The 13308-nt window shown below is 40.9% G+C and overlaps 1 protein-coding gene across 3 annotated transcripts in view; it reads left to right on the top strand.

Annotated features, from left to right (window-relative positions):
* Positions 1-13308, top strand: part of GSAP (gamma-secretase activating protein) — a 48189-nt gene that overhangs the window by 28162 nt on the left and 6719 nt on the right. For 2 of the 3 annotated variants that reach the window (XM_084304371.1, XM_084304373.1), the window contains exons 20-26: positions 2823-2948; positions 3356-3414; positions 3836-3867; positions 5335-5396; positions 7236-7331; positions 11804-11874; positions 12330-12424. In XM_084304371.1, the coding sequence (XP_084160497.1) occupies positions 2823-2948; positions 3356-3414; positions 3836-3867; positions 5335-5396; positions 7236-7331; positions 11804-11874; positions 12330-12424 (541 nt within the window). The remainder of the gene's footprint in view (positions 1-2822; positions 2949-3355; positions 3415-3835; positions 3868-5334; positions 5397-7235; positions 7332-11803; positions 11875-12329; positions 12425-13308) is intronic. The other variant, XM_084304372.1, reaches the window with a different exon arrangement.

Here is a 13308-nt window from a genome sequence, read left to right as displayed (position 1 = left end):
TCCCTGTAATTCTGAGGTCAAAGTTAGCAGGCATTTAATTTGTCTGAGATTGAACCTCAAGCCCCTGGGGGCAAATGCCTTTAGCAGCTATACTTCCTGATTGTGGAACTCATTTCCTATTTCTGTCTGAAACCTAAACAGATTGAAAAGGTCAGAGTTGAACTAAAGACAAATATTTCCTGCTACTTTTGACTGCAACTCTCTCTGACTCCTGAGTGAGGACAATGATGATGGTACACAAGGTAAGGCTTAATGCTTTGCCAGCTTTGTACTCCACTGATGCAGAGCCACCAGAGCTCAAGTTCAGCTGCTCAGCTGGTGGAATTTCATTCCGTGCATGTTGTTGACATCATGAATTCAGACCTAGGTGATGAATCTAGGTCTTTAATGTTATTTCTGCAATAGATCTGATGGCATTTCATAGAAACAATGACAAATTGTTGACTTGAGAAGCTTTTTGGTCTACTCAAGGCAATGAACTGTTGAGAGCCTTTGGGAGGACTATATCCATATTCACCAGAAAAAAATTGGGCTATTTGGGTAAAGGTATATTTTATCACTAAATTCCTGTTCAGTAAGAGATATGGAGAGAATAGGTGAGAAAAGGGCAATGGTCAGTCAGATTGATGAAAAACTTTACATGAAGATTGAGATTAATACAGGTCTGTTTCTTCTTTTTAAACGCAGAAACCACTTTGAAGGGGGGCAGTTGGTTTGATCAGAAGGGGAGAAGAAAAGGGCAGGAGGAAGAAGGGAAGAAAATGGGAGGAAATCCAGAAGAGTGAAGATGTGTAGTGCAAGCTGTTGCCAGGGAGCTCAGCACAGGAAAAGGCAGCCTATCCATCTTGTGCTGAGTCACTGAGGCAAACAGTGAAGTTTTATGGTGTGTGCAGCTGCACGGTTAGTGATGTGGTGCTTTCCACACCTTCACTGCTGGGTGACCATGTCACTAGGGTTCCCCAGGTGAGCACAGGTGCCTCTTAAAGGTTATCGGCATCTTTCAGCCCTTCACACAGGTATAGCAGAGAGCTGTCTTCATCTAAAGCAAAGCTACTTATGAAAGGCTTCATGGCACTTACTTACGGATTGCAAACTGTAAGGCCTGACTTTGACTTCTGGTAGCACAGTGTCTTTTAGGTGTTTGTATTTAGGTATGAATTTGACTCTCCAAAAATGTCAGCAAAATAACCACCTAAGACAAAGGGGTCTCTTCTTTCCTGTCATTGGCCTGATGATCATCAGGAAATAACAGATGCAAGTGATCTTTTATTTTAAACTTCTGGCTTCTTAATGAGATGTAATACAGTGCAGGTTTTTGGTGGTGTCTGCTTTTAATTCTGAAGTCTACCGCTTCCTGTTACAGACTCGATATATTAAAGAAACTTGCTGTCTTGCTTCCCCTCCTACCACACATCAAACAACATTCACCGTGGCCTGAATGCAATTTTGCTGTGGTGTTGCTGTCGCAATTGCATGAAGTGGTCACTAGATGATACCCTTACTCTATATTCCTGGTATTTCTCTGATTTCACATTGGTAGCATTCAGGTAACGTACTGCAGTGCTAGCTTGTAGATCTTGGTGGTTGGCTCCAGCAGGGTGAACATATGGTGCCATATGCACTCCTACTTTCCAGCTGCTTAATGTAACACGAAGCAAAAAGTACATTTTCTGCTGCATCTACAACAATAAAACACTAATCAGCACTGGTGGCAAGAGGGAAGTGGCTAGCAGAATTGAGTCTCTGCGTTTTATTTTCCTTGGCAAATTATAGTTTATAGTAGGAAGTGGTTTTTAAGGGCTTCTGAGGTTTTCTTGTTATTGTCATTGTAGAAAAGTGGGGAAGAGGGCAAAATCCAGCACAGTATAGCAAGCCAGAGGAACATTGTGAACTGTGTAATTCCAGAAACTTTCTGCCTTCAAATGTCACTGCTGTGATGTCTGTAGTAGGAAGGTAGATGTATATACCGGGGGCAAGAACTGTTAGTGCCATCACTTGTTTTTCAAAATCTGCCAAAAAGAAGTGCCTTCATCTCACCTCTTCCTCAGCAAAGATCACATTGCTCTCACTTTATAAACAGAGGCCTCAAATCTTTATACCCCGTCCAAGAGCTAGCTCAGGAAACCAGTGTGTTTGAGTTGTTTTTTTTTCTTTCCTCCTGCCTGTTCACAGTTGAGTTTAAATTAATTTCAGCATTAGAGTCAAAGGCTTTGGAATTGCTATGGAGACGTATGGATCTTGTTTCTTTTCTGGGGATGAGGTGCTGTTACTTGAGGCTGGCAAACGAGTGTTTGCAATGGAAGTATTTAAGCAGATTGAAAGTAGTGGAAGCCTCCAGATGCCGGGGTCGTGGTGTTGTTTCTCTGTTTGGAACTAACAGAAACCCAGAGTGGGATTTATTTGACCAAAGGTGAGCGCTCACATCTGAATTAGCTGCCTAAGGCTCCTCTTAGAGTCAAGTGGAACTCTATATAGTATAGCCAGTGTAGTCTGAGGTGTAGTTCTTCCATCAGAAGCAGTTCAGGTTATGACCTGGAAGTCCCCGTGCCTTTGCAGTGACTTCTAAGGTGGCTAAGTATCTGCATTACAGGCACCAAATCTTGAGTTCAAGTTTAGGTAAGTGCCTAAATTTGACCCCTGCCATCAAATTAAGGAAATAATACTACTGGAAAAAAAAATAGTGGAGCTGATTTTTTTTTAACCTTTTTCGCTTTGTTTACTATGAAGCTACATTTGTTACAGTTCTCTCAAATTCCTTAATGGGATAGATATTTCTATAATGATGCAGCCTGTATTTATGTTTTTTCTGCAATGCTTTGCAGTTCCAAAATTCTAAAGGCTTCTGGGAGAAACTCAACTCAAACTTGGAGAGTGTGAAGTATGCAGAGCCACACTTGCACTACCACAGTAATGTGCTCAGGAGGGAATGGCAAAACCTTTCCGAAGAGGTAAATGCATGTGCCCTGAAAGAATCTCCAGAGCTGCCACTGAAGTGGATGTTTTAAAGCCAAACGTGGAAGGGTTAGGTTTTTTGTTACTGGGAAAAGAAATGGGAATCAGATTATGAGAAGGGCAAAGATTTGCAATTATTTACTTATGAGGTGATTGCCTGTAAGTCTTATTCTTTACAAATCATGTGAGAAACTAAACAAAAACAGTTTGCACTTACCTGTATTGTCACATAGGGTAGATGTTTGTGTCTGCAGACATGGGGAGTTGGGAGGTGGTTTGAAGCCTCACTGAGCATTATTTCAATTCAAATTGAAAGCCAATTTCATTTCTCATATATGTTTTATCTGGAAACATTATTGGCATTCTGCTTTATTCATTTGGGGATTTTTATTTCTTTATAAAGCAGAAAGAAGAGAGAAAAACCACAACATATTTGAGAAATATTTTTGAAAATGCCAAAAAGTAGGTACCGTTTTCTATTACATTTACCCTTTGTTACTTTGTTCAAGTATGTTGAAGGATTTAAATGATTTAAAGGATTGTTTAAATAACCAATCAGGTAAATAATTGGATATCTTGCTCTAAAGAAGAGTATCTGTCTGAAAATCAGTTATTGCAATCCTTGTGATCACTACAGCATGATATGAAATATCCAGGCCTGTTGAGCCAGGTGATTTATGGTAAACAGAAGTTTTTCTTGTGCAAACCAGACATACAGTTCTCTTTGTGCTAATACCTTTACTAAATATAGTCACACGTATACTTTTTGGATTTCTTTAGCTGCCTTTGAAAGAGCAAAGGGTTGTTTCGTCTTTTTAATGTCCTTACGAAACCCTTTAGAGTAATGGTTACAAAACAAGCTGATTTTTGTTTCAAACCACAGGGTGCTTTCTCATCTGGACGCTTGGGACTCTGGTAAGTGAAACTTTTTACAGCTGAGGCCTGCATCAACAAGTTAGTTAGAACATTTCAATCTGACTGTTGATTGCTTAAAAATAAATTGCTCTGTGTGTTTCCAGCATTGAAGAGCTTGAGACATTAAGATGAGTTGTTAAACTGGGGGAAAACTTGGTAGTAGTAATTATGATTGGTGAAAGTAAGTGTGGAGAATGCAGACGTAATTAATTTCCCTAGGTCAGGAACACTTGAGATTTTAAGTGATGTTTAGTTCCTCAAACAAATAAGTAAAACTGAATGTTTATTTAAGCAAATTATGTACTTGTTCTCACATCAGTGCTTTCTGTGTACCCTGCCACCATGTGATATGAAATAATGCTGATCTGAGTGTTGATCACAATTTTTGGGGTGCAAATTACTGCAAAGAACTTTCAGCGTGTTCATTTCCAGCCCCTAATACAGGTCATTCATACCACTGCTGATTTTTGCAGTGGGCTCTGATTTTTAGGATCTTCTATCAACTGTGGTAGCCTCAAGTTCAAACTACTGCCACGTTTTCCAAAGATCCTTACTGACAAAGATGCAACTGTTCTTAAAGAATTTATAGGTAGCTGCTGGCAAGTAGCAAGCATCAACACAGTGTGTCTATCCCATAGATCTTCCTTCACATTCTTTAATAATCAAGCAACAAAGTTTTTTGTGCTGCTAAATGGTGAAGTAAATATGTTTCCAGCTGAGCAGAGATGGTTGGAAAGTAACTTGTAAAGATGTCGCTGCTTTGTACAATACTGTCTTGATTTTGTGGTGTGTGATGAAATAGAAGTTTTTCTTCCTTTGCTCTTAGTAGACAAAAGGCACTGATGGGAAATAGAGGGTATTAAATTTCAGTAGATACTATAGCCTCCTTCCATGTAGGCAGAGAATTGTGTTCCTTTACTCTCAGTGGTCTGCAAGTCTCGGAACACAAGCAGCCAGACCTTGGGAGAAAACCAGGGAATTGCAAGGTGACTGTGGTGTATCTACTTTGTATCTGTCCGTCTCCTTAGAAAAACTGTGCAGCTGTTTTGGCTTTTGTTTGTAAATTACAGTGTAAATTACAGTATACACTAAACAGTGTATACATTTGCACTTGTGTTACCAGGAGGTTTTCTGAGCTTTTTTCCTTACCAAATCACCACAATGTGATACCGCTCCCTTAGGCAACAAAGAAAAGAGTAATGCAAATGAAGTGTAAAACTGACAGGCTTGTGTTCCTCTGTGCTAAATGTTGAGTGCTTAGGGCAAGGATGGCAGGTAAAGAGTTATTTTCCATTCCTCAGTTCTCTTGTATGCAGTCCTTGATTCTGTCACTCAGTTCTGTAGGCAAGTAGATAGAACCACAGCCTCTGTTAATGTTTGTTTCTCAGTGCTTTTGAAGTTGGTTGAAGTTTTGTGGTGTTTTTATAGTTTCACATCCCTGAATGACTCTTGTTCTGCTTATTCCAGAGGAAAGGCTAGTACCCCTCTTTCAAGAAGAAGATTACCAGCAGCAGTTACTAATGGGACTGGTACGTGCTTTTGTTACAGTGTGCACTAGAGGACGCCCAACCTCAACAAATGTAAAGAGGGAGATCCTCAGTTCCAGGGCTGAGTGGAAGCTCATTCAGAGTAGCTGTGGGACACATTTGGTATTTCCTAAGTTCTGGAATTCATGGTCATGATGTCATGATATCATCTTAATAGGTCATGATATAAAGCATAGGGGAAAACCAGCAATGGAAAGTTGATTTGTCAAAGATTTTCCCCAGTACAAGTTTTCTTTAGCTAGAAGTTTATTCAGTCCTCCTTGAGCTTCATCTTAATCTGTCAGCTATTTTGGGGCTACTTTACATCCTTAAAATACATTTGAGTGAATTCCCCACCTGCACTTTCTCTCAAAAGGATGACAGATTTTCTTGCTTCTCAATTTAACACTTTTTTACTATCATCTCCTTTTCCTTCTACCTGTTGTGGTTTAACAAAGTAGGCAGCTAAGCACAACATGGCCACTTGCTCATTTTCTCCTTTAGCAATTTCTGCATCTTGTCCTACAGGACTATGTGCAGCAGCCTGGAGTATCCTTTTGGCCAAGAGGCTTTAACTGTGCTTGGCTTGATTGCAGTGCATGTTTTGCATTGATGGATAACCTGTGCAGTAGTGTCCACGGTCAAGTCCACCCCGATCAGAGCTCATCTTTCTATATACAAGTGAACCCTCTCCCAGCCAAAGCTGTGACACTACCTTCCTGCTAGGACAGCTGTGGCCATGCTGAGGCCACTTCTTCTTTTGCTTTTTTCTCCCCTGAGGATCTCTCCTAAGAATCTAACATCCTTATGCTTCTGGATAGTAAGTCCTGTCTTAATTCCCTACCTGTTCTTCATCTACCTAAATCCGTATCTTGTCTTATCTCTCATTCTCTTGCTGTTAGATCCAAATAACACTCTTCAGCTTGCATTGGAAGGTCTCAGCACTGTATCTGTGAGGAGTGTATCAACACTGTCCTGTCTGTTCAAATCTAAGGCAAGTTCTCACTCTTTGCAGTTGTGCTGTCTTGTTTCTAAGTGCTGCATCATGTCCTCTGAATTTTCTCTACACTTTTTTCCCTGAGATTCTTCAGACAGATCCAGAAAAGTAGATGACCATTGTCTTTTGTCTGCGCTTTCCTACCACTGTATTTCTGTCATGTCTTTTAAGTGGAAATTAATCAATTTATAAACTACTAAAACCAGAGATTTTGTTTGCTTTGCCTTTTCTGTGAGCTTTGCCTCTTCTTGGCAAAAGTACCAGGATGGGCTGAGTAACAAACAAGCTACAAGAGGTCACAGAATATTTCAGAAAGGAGAGAGTGTAGGTAGTGGTATGGCCTGTATGATAACAAGCACCTGATTTTAAAAACATCACAATGAATATTTATCTGAAATTGCCATTACTCAGATTCTCAGGTTCTTGGCTACTAGCACAAATTGGACTTGTGCTAACTTTCTGTATTACAAAATCCTTTGGGTTTATTTGATGTAATAACTACTTGTATTCTCAAAAATCAGCGTTAAAATCCTTCCTTCACCTGCATTCTCACTTGGTTTTACCCAGAGAGATTTAAAACCTGTAAGATTTTTCTATTCAACGTTGTTGACAGTATAACGTAGCACTCATTTGGCTGAATTTATGCCAAGTAACTATTTTGAATATTCAGATCTGCTGTTGACTTCAGCAAGATTGTGTGGTAGCTTGGGGTCTCAATCTGAACCGAAACTTTGTAGTGGGGAGAAAGTTGTACTAAAGTCTGTTGATCAGGCCTGCATCTTGTGGGGCTTTTGCATCCTTTTCAGAGACCACAAGCACACTGAACTGTTGGCTTCTTTTTCTAGATGGTTGCTCAGCTAAAGGATCACCTCATGAGACATCTACAGTATGTAGGAAAAAAGAAGATTGACCAAATAGTTCTGGATTATGTTGCAAACCTGGTTAGTTCCATTTCATAGTCACTGTTGTGAGCAAGCTTGTATTACTGGGGATGAAGGGAGGGCTGGGTATGTGCTGCATGTACCTTGTGTATTTTTGGTGGGAGGAAGTTCTTGTTTAAGCTGTTGAATCATATTTTTCTGCTTAATGTCCATATTGATAAAGTGAATAATACTTATATAATATTAAAGAGAGTTGTACTGGGCACTCAGAATAGTGAAGAAACAGTTTTGTTCACAGCTTGTAGAAATAGATTTAAAATCTGGACTCATCCTGAAAGTTGAAAGAAAAGCCTTTGGTTCCTGTGGAATACGTTGCTGCGTGCTTTGAATAATGCAAGTGCCATTGGGGGCATAGGAACAAAGAAAAACAATTTAAGTCCAATATGACATGAGAGTAAATCATTGCTCCTACATGTTGACTGTAGGCTTTTTGTGAGTGTAACAGAAGATGGATTTCTGCCTGAATCCATATGACGTACAGTGAATTCTTTCCAATTTCTTAATTTTCTGTCTTTGACCTTAAACATTAAAAAGACCGTTGACAAAAACAGGTGTAATAATTTCTATCAGTCTCGACATCAAATCCTTTAAATGCAGAATCCATAAGAGCTCACATAGCAGCTAGTAAGTCATGTTCTTTTTCTTGTCACCAGATTCAGTAGAGCTTGATCCGTGCAGCTCTTGGGTTCCAGAAACTCCCCGCAGTGCTATTTCCTAGATACAGAAATCTCAGGAAGCTTTCCTGAGACTACCAGTGCCTGCATCTTTTCTCAAGTCTCTTGCAAATCAGTTGTGCTGTTGATGTTAAAGTGTTCTGTGAGCCACTGCAACTTCTGCTGGGCTTCCTGACTTCATATTCAGGCCTCCTTCTATAGCTTGACAGCTTGTTTCACTGTTAATCACCAGACTGTTTCTGTATCTGTATAGGAAGAGAAGAAAAACTAGTGGCTGACTTAAGTAGAAACAGTACAGAGTGAACCAAAGCTTCATGGCTGCTAACAGTACTGATAGAAGCAGAACTGGAGTGTTTGTTTTGCTTTCATATATTTCCTAGTTATCATTTGTTCATTCCTAATGTAAACTAAGATTAAAAAAAAAAACTACTAGGACACCTCCACAGCCTTGATCTGCAAAACAAAATTATTGTAGACTGAATCTTGCAGTCAAAACAAATCTCAGCCCTTCCCACCCCACCATGAGTAAAACTTCAGGATTAATACAGTTTTTTCTTTTAAACTTCACTAAAAGCAAGAATTCTCTCAACTCCTTTTTCAGATTTATTCTTGGAAAAGCTGCTATAAAGAAAGATCATATGTCTCTAAAAATTACTTCAGCTCTTTGCCTGGCACATGTTGCTAGGTGCTGTTTGGAAATCTTTAGAAACCAGTTTATTGTTAGACGTGGGTTTCCCCTCATCCACAGTTAGAAACTCTCATATCCTAAACTGTTCTGTATCCCAAATGTTTGGAAGTTCTTCAGAGAAATTGTTTTGATTCTTCCAACAGTTTTCTGTAGCATCAGCAATGTGTGGCTGAGCTAAAGAAGCTAATGAAACAAGAAGAGGCTTGAAAAATATTTTGCTCTAGTTGTTTTCCCAAAACATTGTGATGTTTTATTACATTCAGGAGCAATGTAGTAACAGAGAATAGGGTGTTGTGGGACGTAGTTATTGTACAAATCACTTGAGGTTTTACGTTAGAGCAGCCAAGCCATGGGAGCAGTAACAGTTTATCTGAAGACAGCATGGTTGGCTGCTATCAGAGAGCTGTGCATAGCAGTATGCAGAGAAGTACTGCGAGGTAGTGTTAATGAAGTAGTAAATCTGGGAGGTAGTGTTAATCTCAGTGCTAATTCCCTTCATACAGAGTCTGAAAGTACCTGGTTAGCAGTTCACATGCCACCTGGCCTCTAGTGTGTATACGTCCATATTCCGTCCTACCTCCCACTCCCCTATGGGCTCTTTGTCTTAGAAAATCTGCATCTGTTTTTCTCTTACTCTTCTCATTTCAATAGTAGGGGAAAGGGAGAAATAACAGCAGCAGCTTGCCATTTGCTGCCCCAGCAGCGAGTGGAAGAGGAGGCAGAGTGAAAGGGCAGCTTGTTGGCACAGAGAGAAGACACATCAGAGTAAACTGTTGAAATTTCTCTGAAAGTCACTGTGGTGGCTGCACCTTTTGGTAGATAACTAGCCACAGACATCAGATGTGCTTTCTTCTGCAGAGGAATAGAAGAAAGACACCACTTGGATTTGAGTTTTCTCTGAAGAAGGGTGACTGAAAACTGCAGAACTTACTCTGTTTTCTCCTTTGCTCTTGATGCTTTTCTTTGGTTGCTTCCATGTCTCTTCTTTAGAACCAGCCATAGGAGTTGAGGACTTCTGGTTCCAAATGATGTCAGTGAAACTTCAGTTTACTCAGCAACTTTGCCTGAAAAAGTACATTTCGAGGCAGCAAGGTCCTTTATAAATGGCAGCTTAGGCCCTGTCTCACTGTTGATTGTGTTTTTTCTTGCTAGTTTTGAGTGCTCCAAGGAAAACGGATTCTGGTCCTCACTAAATTTCTTAGTTGTTTAGGATCCTTAAGCATGCAAGCCTCAAAGAGAAAGGCCCAACAAAGGCAGGGTTGGCTTATGACATCCAATTTAGGACAGAGCTGGGAAAGCCTCTGAGTCCTCTACATCAGGAGCAGAAGCACTCAAACTGTTGAGGTTGGATGCTGAAAGCTGTTTGGGGGATTAAACACATTCCTCTGTTTTCTGTGATGTCCGTTGTGGCTGATCCAAGTGAGCTGTGCTGTTGCTATCATGTCACAAGCATGCTGGTATGTAAGTACGCTGTAATAGCTAAGCTGATGATGACTTTAGAAGTTGCTTTCTTATATACTCTGCAAGAGACACGTGGTTGATGTATTCTTAAGCAAAGAACACTGATTCTGGAGTATCATCCCTGTTAATACAATTTTGTTACATGAATAATAAGAGGTGATTATGGGGTTTAAAAAGCTCCCCCTCACCTTGACACTGATCTTCAACTCCAGCTGTAACTCCCCATGCAGAGGCTGTAAAGTGCACTCTGCTGGCCAGAGATGAAAGTCATTTGGCAGCAGGTGTGGTTCTTGTGACCCTTCTCTGAAAACTGGAAATCACTCGTTCCCTGCAAAATGAGTGGAGGAAAACTGCCCTTCTACAGGGACACGAAATGGGAGCTTTCCGGGGCATCCAGAAGTAAGAGCATGGGAGTTTTTAGGTGGTTACTCTGAGTCAAGCAGCTGCCTCAGCATCTTCTCTGCAAGGCTGGATGAAGTTGTGAAGGGTGGAGGGGAAAAGGTGCAGAGAGTTTTCTGGCCAGCCCTGTGGGAGAGAGCACTCAGCAGTGTTAGTGGCCGGTATTCCAGGTCTGACCCTTCCATAGGAACTTGTCTTGTGTGTCTGCTTTACCCTCTTGGTCAGAGCTGGGACAAGTTAGAGGTTAGGGAGGGTGGGGTCTGTGGGGATTAAAAAGAGTGGGAGAAAGGATTCCTGGACTCTGGCCACCCTGGGGAGAGAGGGCTTATTTCTTTTTATGACACCTGTCTTGCAAAGCAGGGATCAGGCTTGCTTCCTGAGAGTTTCCTGGGATTGATTAGTTAGCACACTTTGAGGCCCAGAGATAAAAGGCAGAGAGGAAGTGTCTCAGTTCTGTAGCTGAGATATGGAAGTGGTTGCACATGACAGCAGTAAGGCGCTGGCTCTAGGAAGTTATTTCAACCTTTTCATGCATGGTTTCTCTCTTTCAGCTGCAAAAGCTTTGAAAGCCCAAGTGAGAACAGGGTTTGTGGCTTTCGTATGCTGGTGGTGTTTTGGAGGACAGCCTGGGAGCAAAAGGAAGCAACAACGTGGGCCAAGAGATTATTTTAATTCACTGTAGACAAGAAGAAAACTCAGTAGAGGCAGGGAGGCATTTGCTTGTCTCATCTTTCCTCCTTTTCAGGGCTAGATTTATGATTGCTCCTGTAGACTTTTTTATTTTTTCTTATTTTTTTTGGCAAACCAAATATTGCACTGTCTTCAGCGAGATCCAATTTTGTCTGGGCCCTGGGGACCTTTCCTTGCCAAATGCTCAGTCACTTGGACGCACAGTTTTGCTTTTAGGGCAAACAGATTTTTGAGAAATTTATGCAAGAGTGTGAGATCAGTTATCACTGAGAAGCACGATGTGTCGGGGTGCTGTGTGTCTTGCATAATGCTTGGATGAGCTGGGAGCACTTTAAACTTCTGGAATATGGCGATCCAGTTACGGTTCAAATTTTAATCACTTAACCATTTTAAGCTCCCAGGAACAACAACAACAAAAAAAGGTAAATGCTGAAATTTTAGTGGGAGGAGTGCCATGATAAGCTTATAATCTCAAGTGGTGTGTGTAATAAATAAAGGCTAAGGATCTCCTCTACACAGACTCCTAGAAATGTTCAACCTTTTTTTTTTTTTTTTTTTAGCTGAATCTGGTGCATCGAATAATGAAAGAAGTTTGGAAGAGATACCAGCTTCATTCCTGCATCTTCTGCTTGTGAGCAAGTCATTTCTTAAAAGTTTTCAGCCTGCCTTTTAAAACATGGGCATAATAATTTTGGTCTTCAGCAGTACTTGCCTGAGCAGTCAGTCATACTGATGTTCACAGTAAGCACTCTCACTGATTCTTTTAATGATCCTCTTGGTCTTATCAAAGTCAACATGAATATGAATCGTGCAGGCAGTTTTATGGCTGGAGCTCAAAGCTGCTGAATTCACAGAGCTCTCCTGCTGGGGAGTGGGCGTTGAACATGTATGAAGGCCAGGTCACTTACACCAGCACTCAAAATATTTCACCTGCTGCTGTTGATACCAGGTACTGCTGAGAGACTTGCAAATGTTCAGTAACTGGAGAAGGAGAAAGGGGGCATCACAGAGCCTTTGTGATTGACCATATTACCAGGAGAGTGGGGGGATTTCAGGTTCCTAACGCGTTGCTATTTTGTTAAACAGTGATGAGAGAGGAAGTGCAGCAGAGTTTGCCGTGTTCCACATCATGAGTCGAATTCTAGAAGCCACAAATGGCATGTGCATGCCTTTACCTCCTGGTAAGTCCTGTGTTTTACTGTTTTAATCCCTGTGTGAAGCAAGCCGTGCTATGAATTCCTCCCAGGAGAGCTCTAGCTGCCTGTGTGCCAGCTTTGCTTTGACAGTATTTAAATCTGTTCAAGACAGTTACACGTAGTTTGGTCCAAGTGAAATGAAACAAAACTGGTTAGTTACTACAAACAGAGACAAAACATCAGAGGTGTACTTCTCCATTTTCAGATTCCAGTGGAGCGCTTGGGCACAGCCCTACCTCAGAACTAAGATTTAGACTTTTTTCACGATTATTTTTTTTTTTAGGTGAACTGGACTTAAGTGTCAAGAGCTACAAGGGAAAATCCTATCTGGGAGCAAAACCAGGGTGTTTTTTCTTATGTTGCTCTGCTATTTTTCAATTTTATCCTGAAAGGCTTGTCCCCAGCCTTGCTGGAAGAGTTGATCTTGACAGTAGACATCAGTTTCCTTGAGCTCTTCCTGATCACTTTGTCTTTTCAAAGCACTGGTTTGGTTTTTTAGGGGAAGGCTTGTTAACACTGAACGTTTAGATTTTCTGTGGCTGAATTTGCCAAGGCAGACAGGGAATTTACAGCCACACTCTAGATTTAGACTGGATTTTAATCCTTTTAAGGATTAAAAGGATTAATCCTTCTAATGGGTCTTACAGAACGATTGAGCTTGCTGTCATGTTGTTAGCTGTAAGACCAAGGCCTAGCAGAATGGCAGAAGCTGATGGGAGGGTGTTCTGAATGTGATCAGAAAAAAATACCCTCCTGTCTGTTTCTGCTTTGTTCATCTGTTTGAACCTTCTTCTAGTTTGTATCTTCTGATCTGTCTTCAATCTGTGAAGCTGGTTTTGGTGTGGTTTTGGTGTACCTCAAACTTCAAC

Source organism: Netta rufina (genome assembly GCF_964035555.1).
Source record: "Netta rufina genome assembly, chromosome: 1".
Taxonomy (NCBI): domain Eukaryota; kingdom Metazoa; phylum Chordata; class Aves; order Anseriformes; family Anatidae; genus Netta; species Netta rufina.
This window is presented reverse-complemented; position numbering and strand designations above follow the sequence as displayed.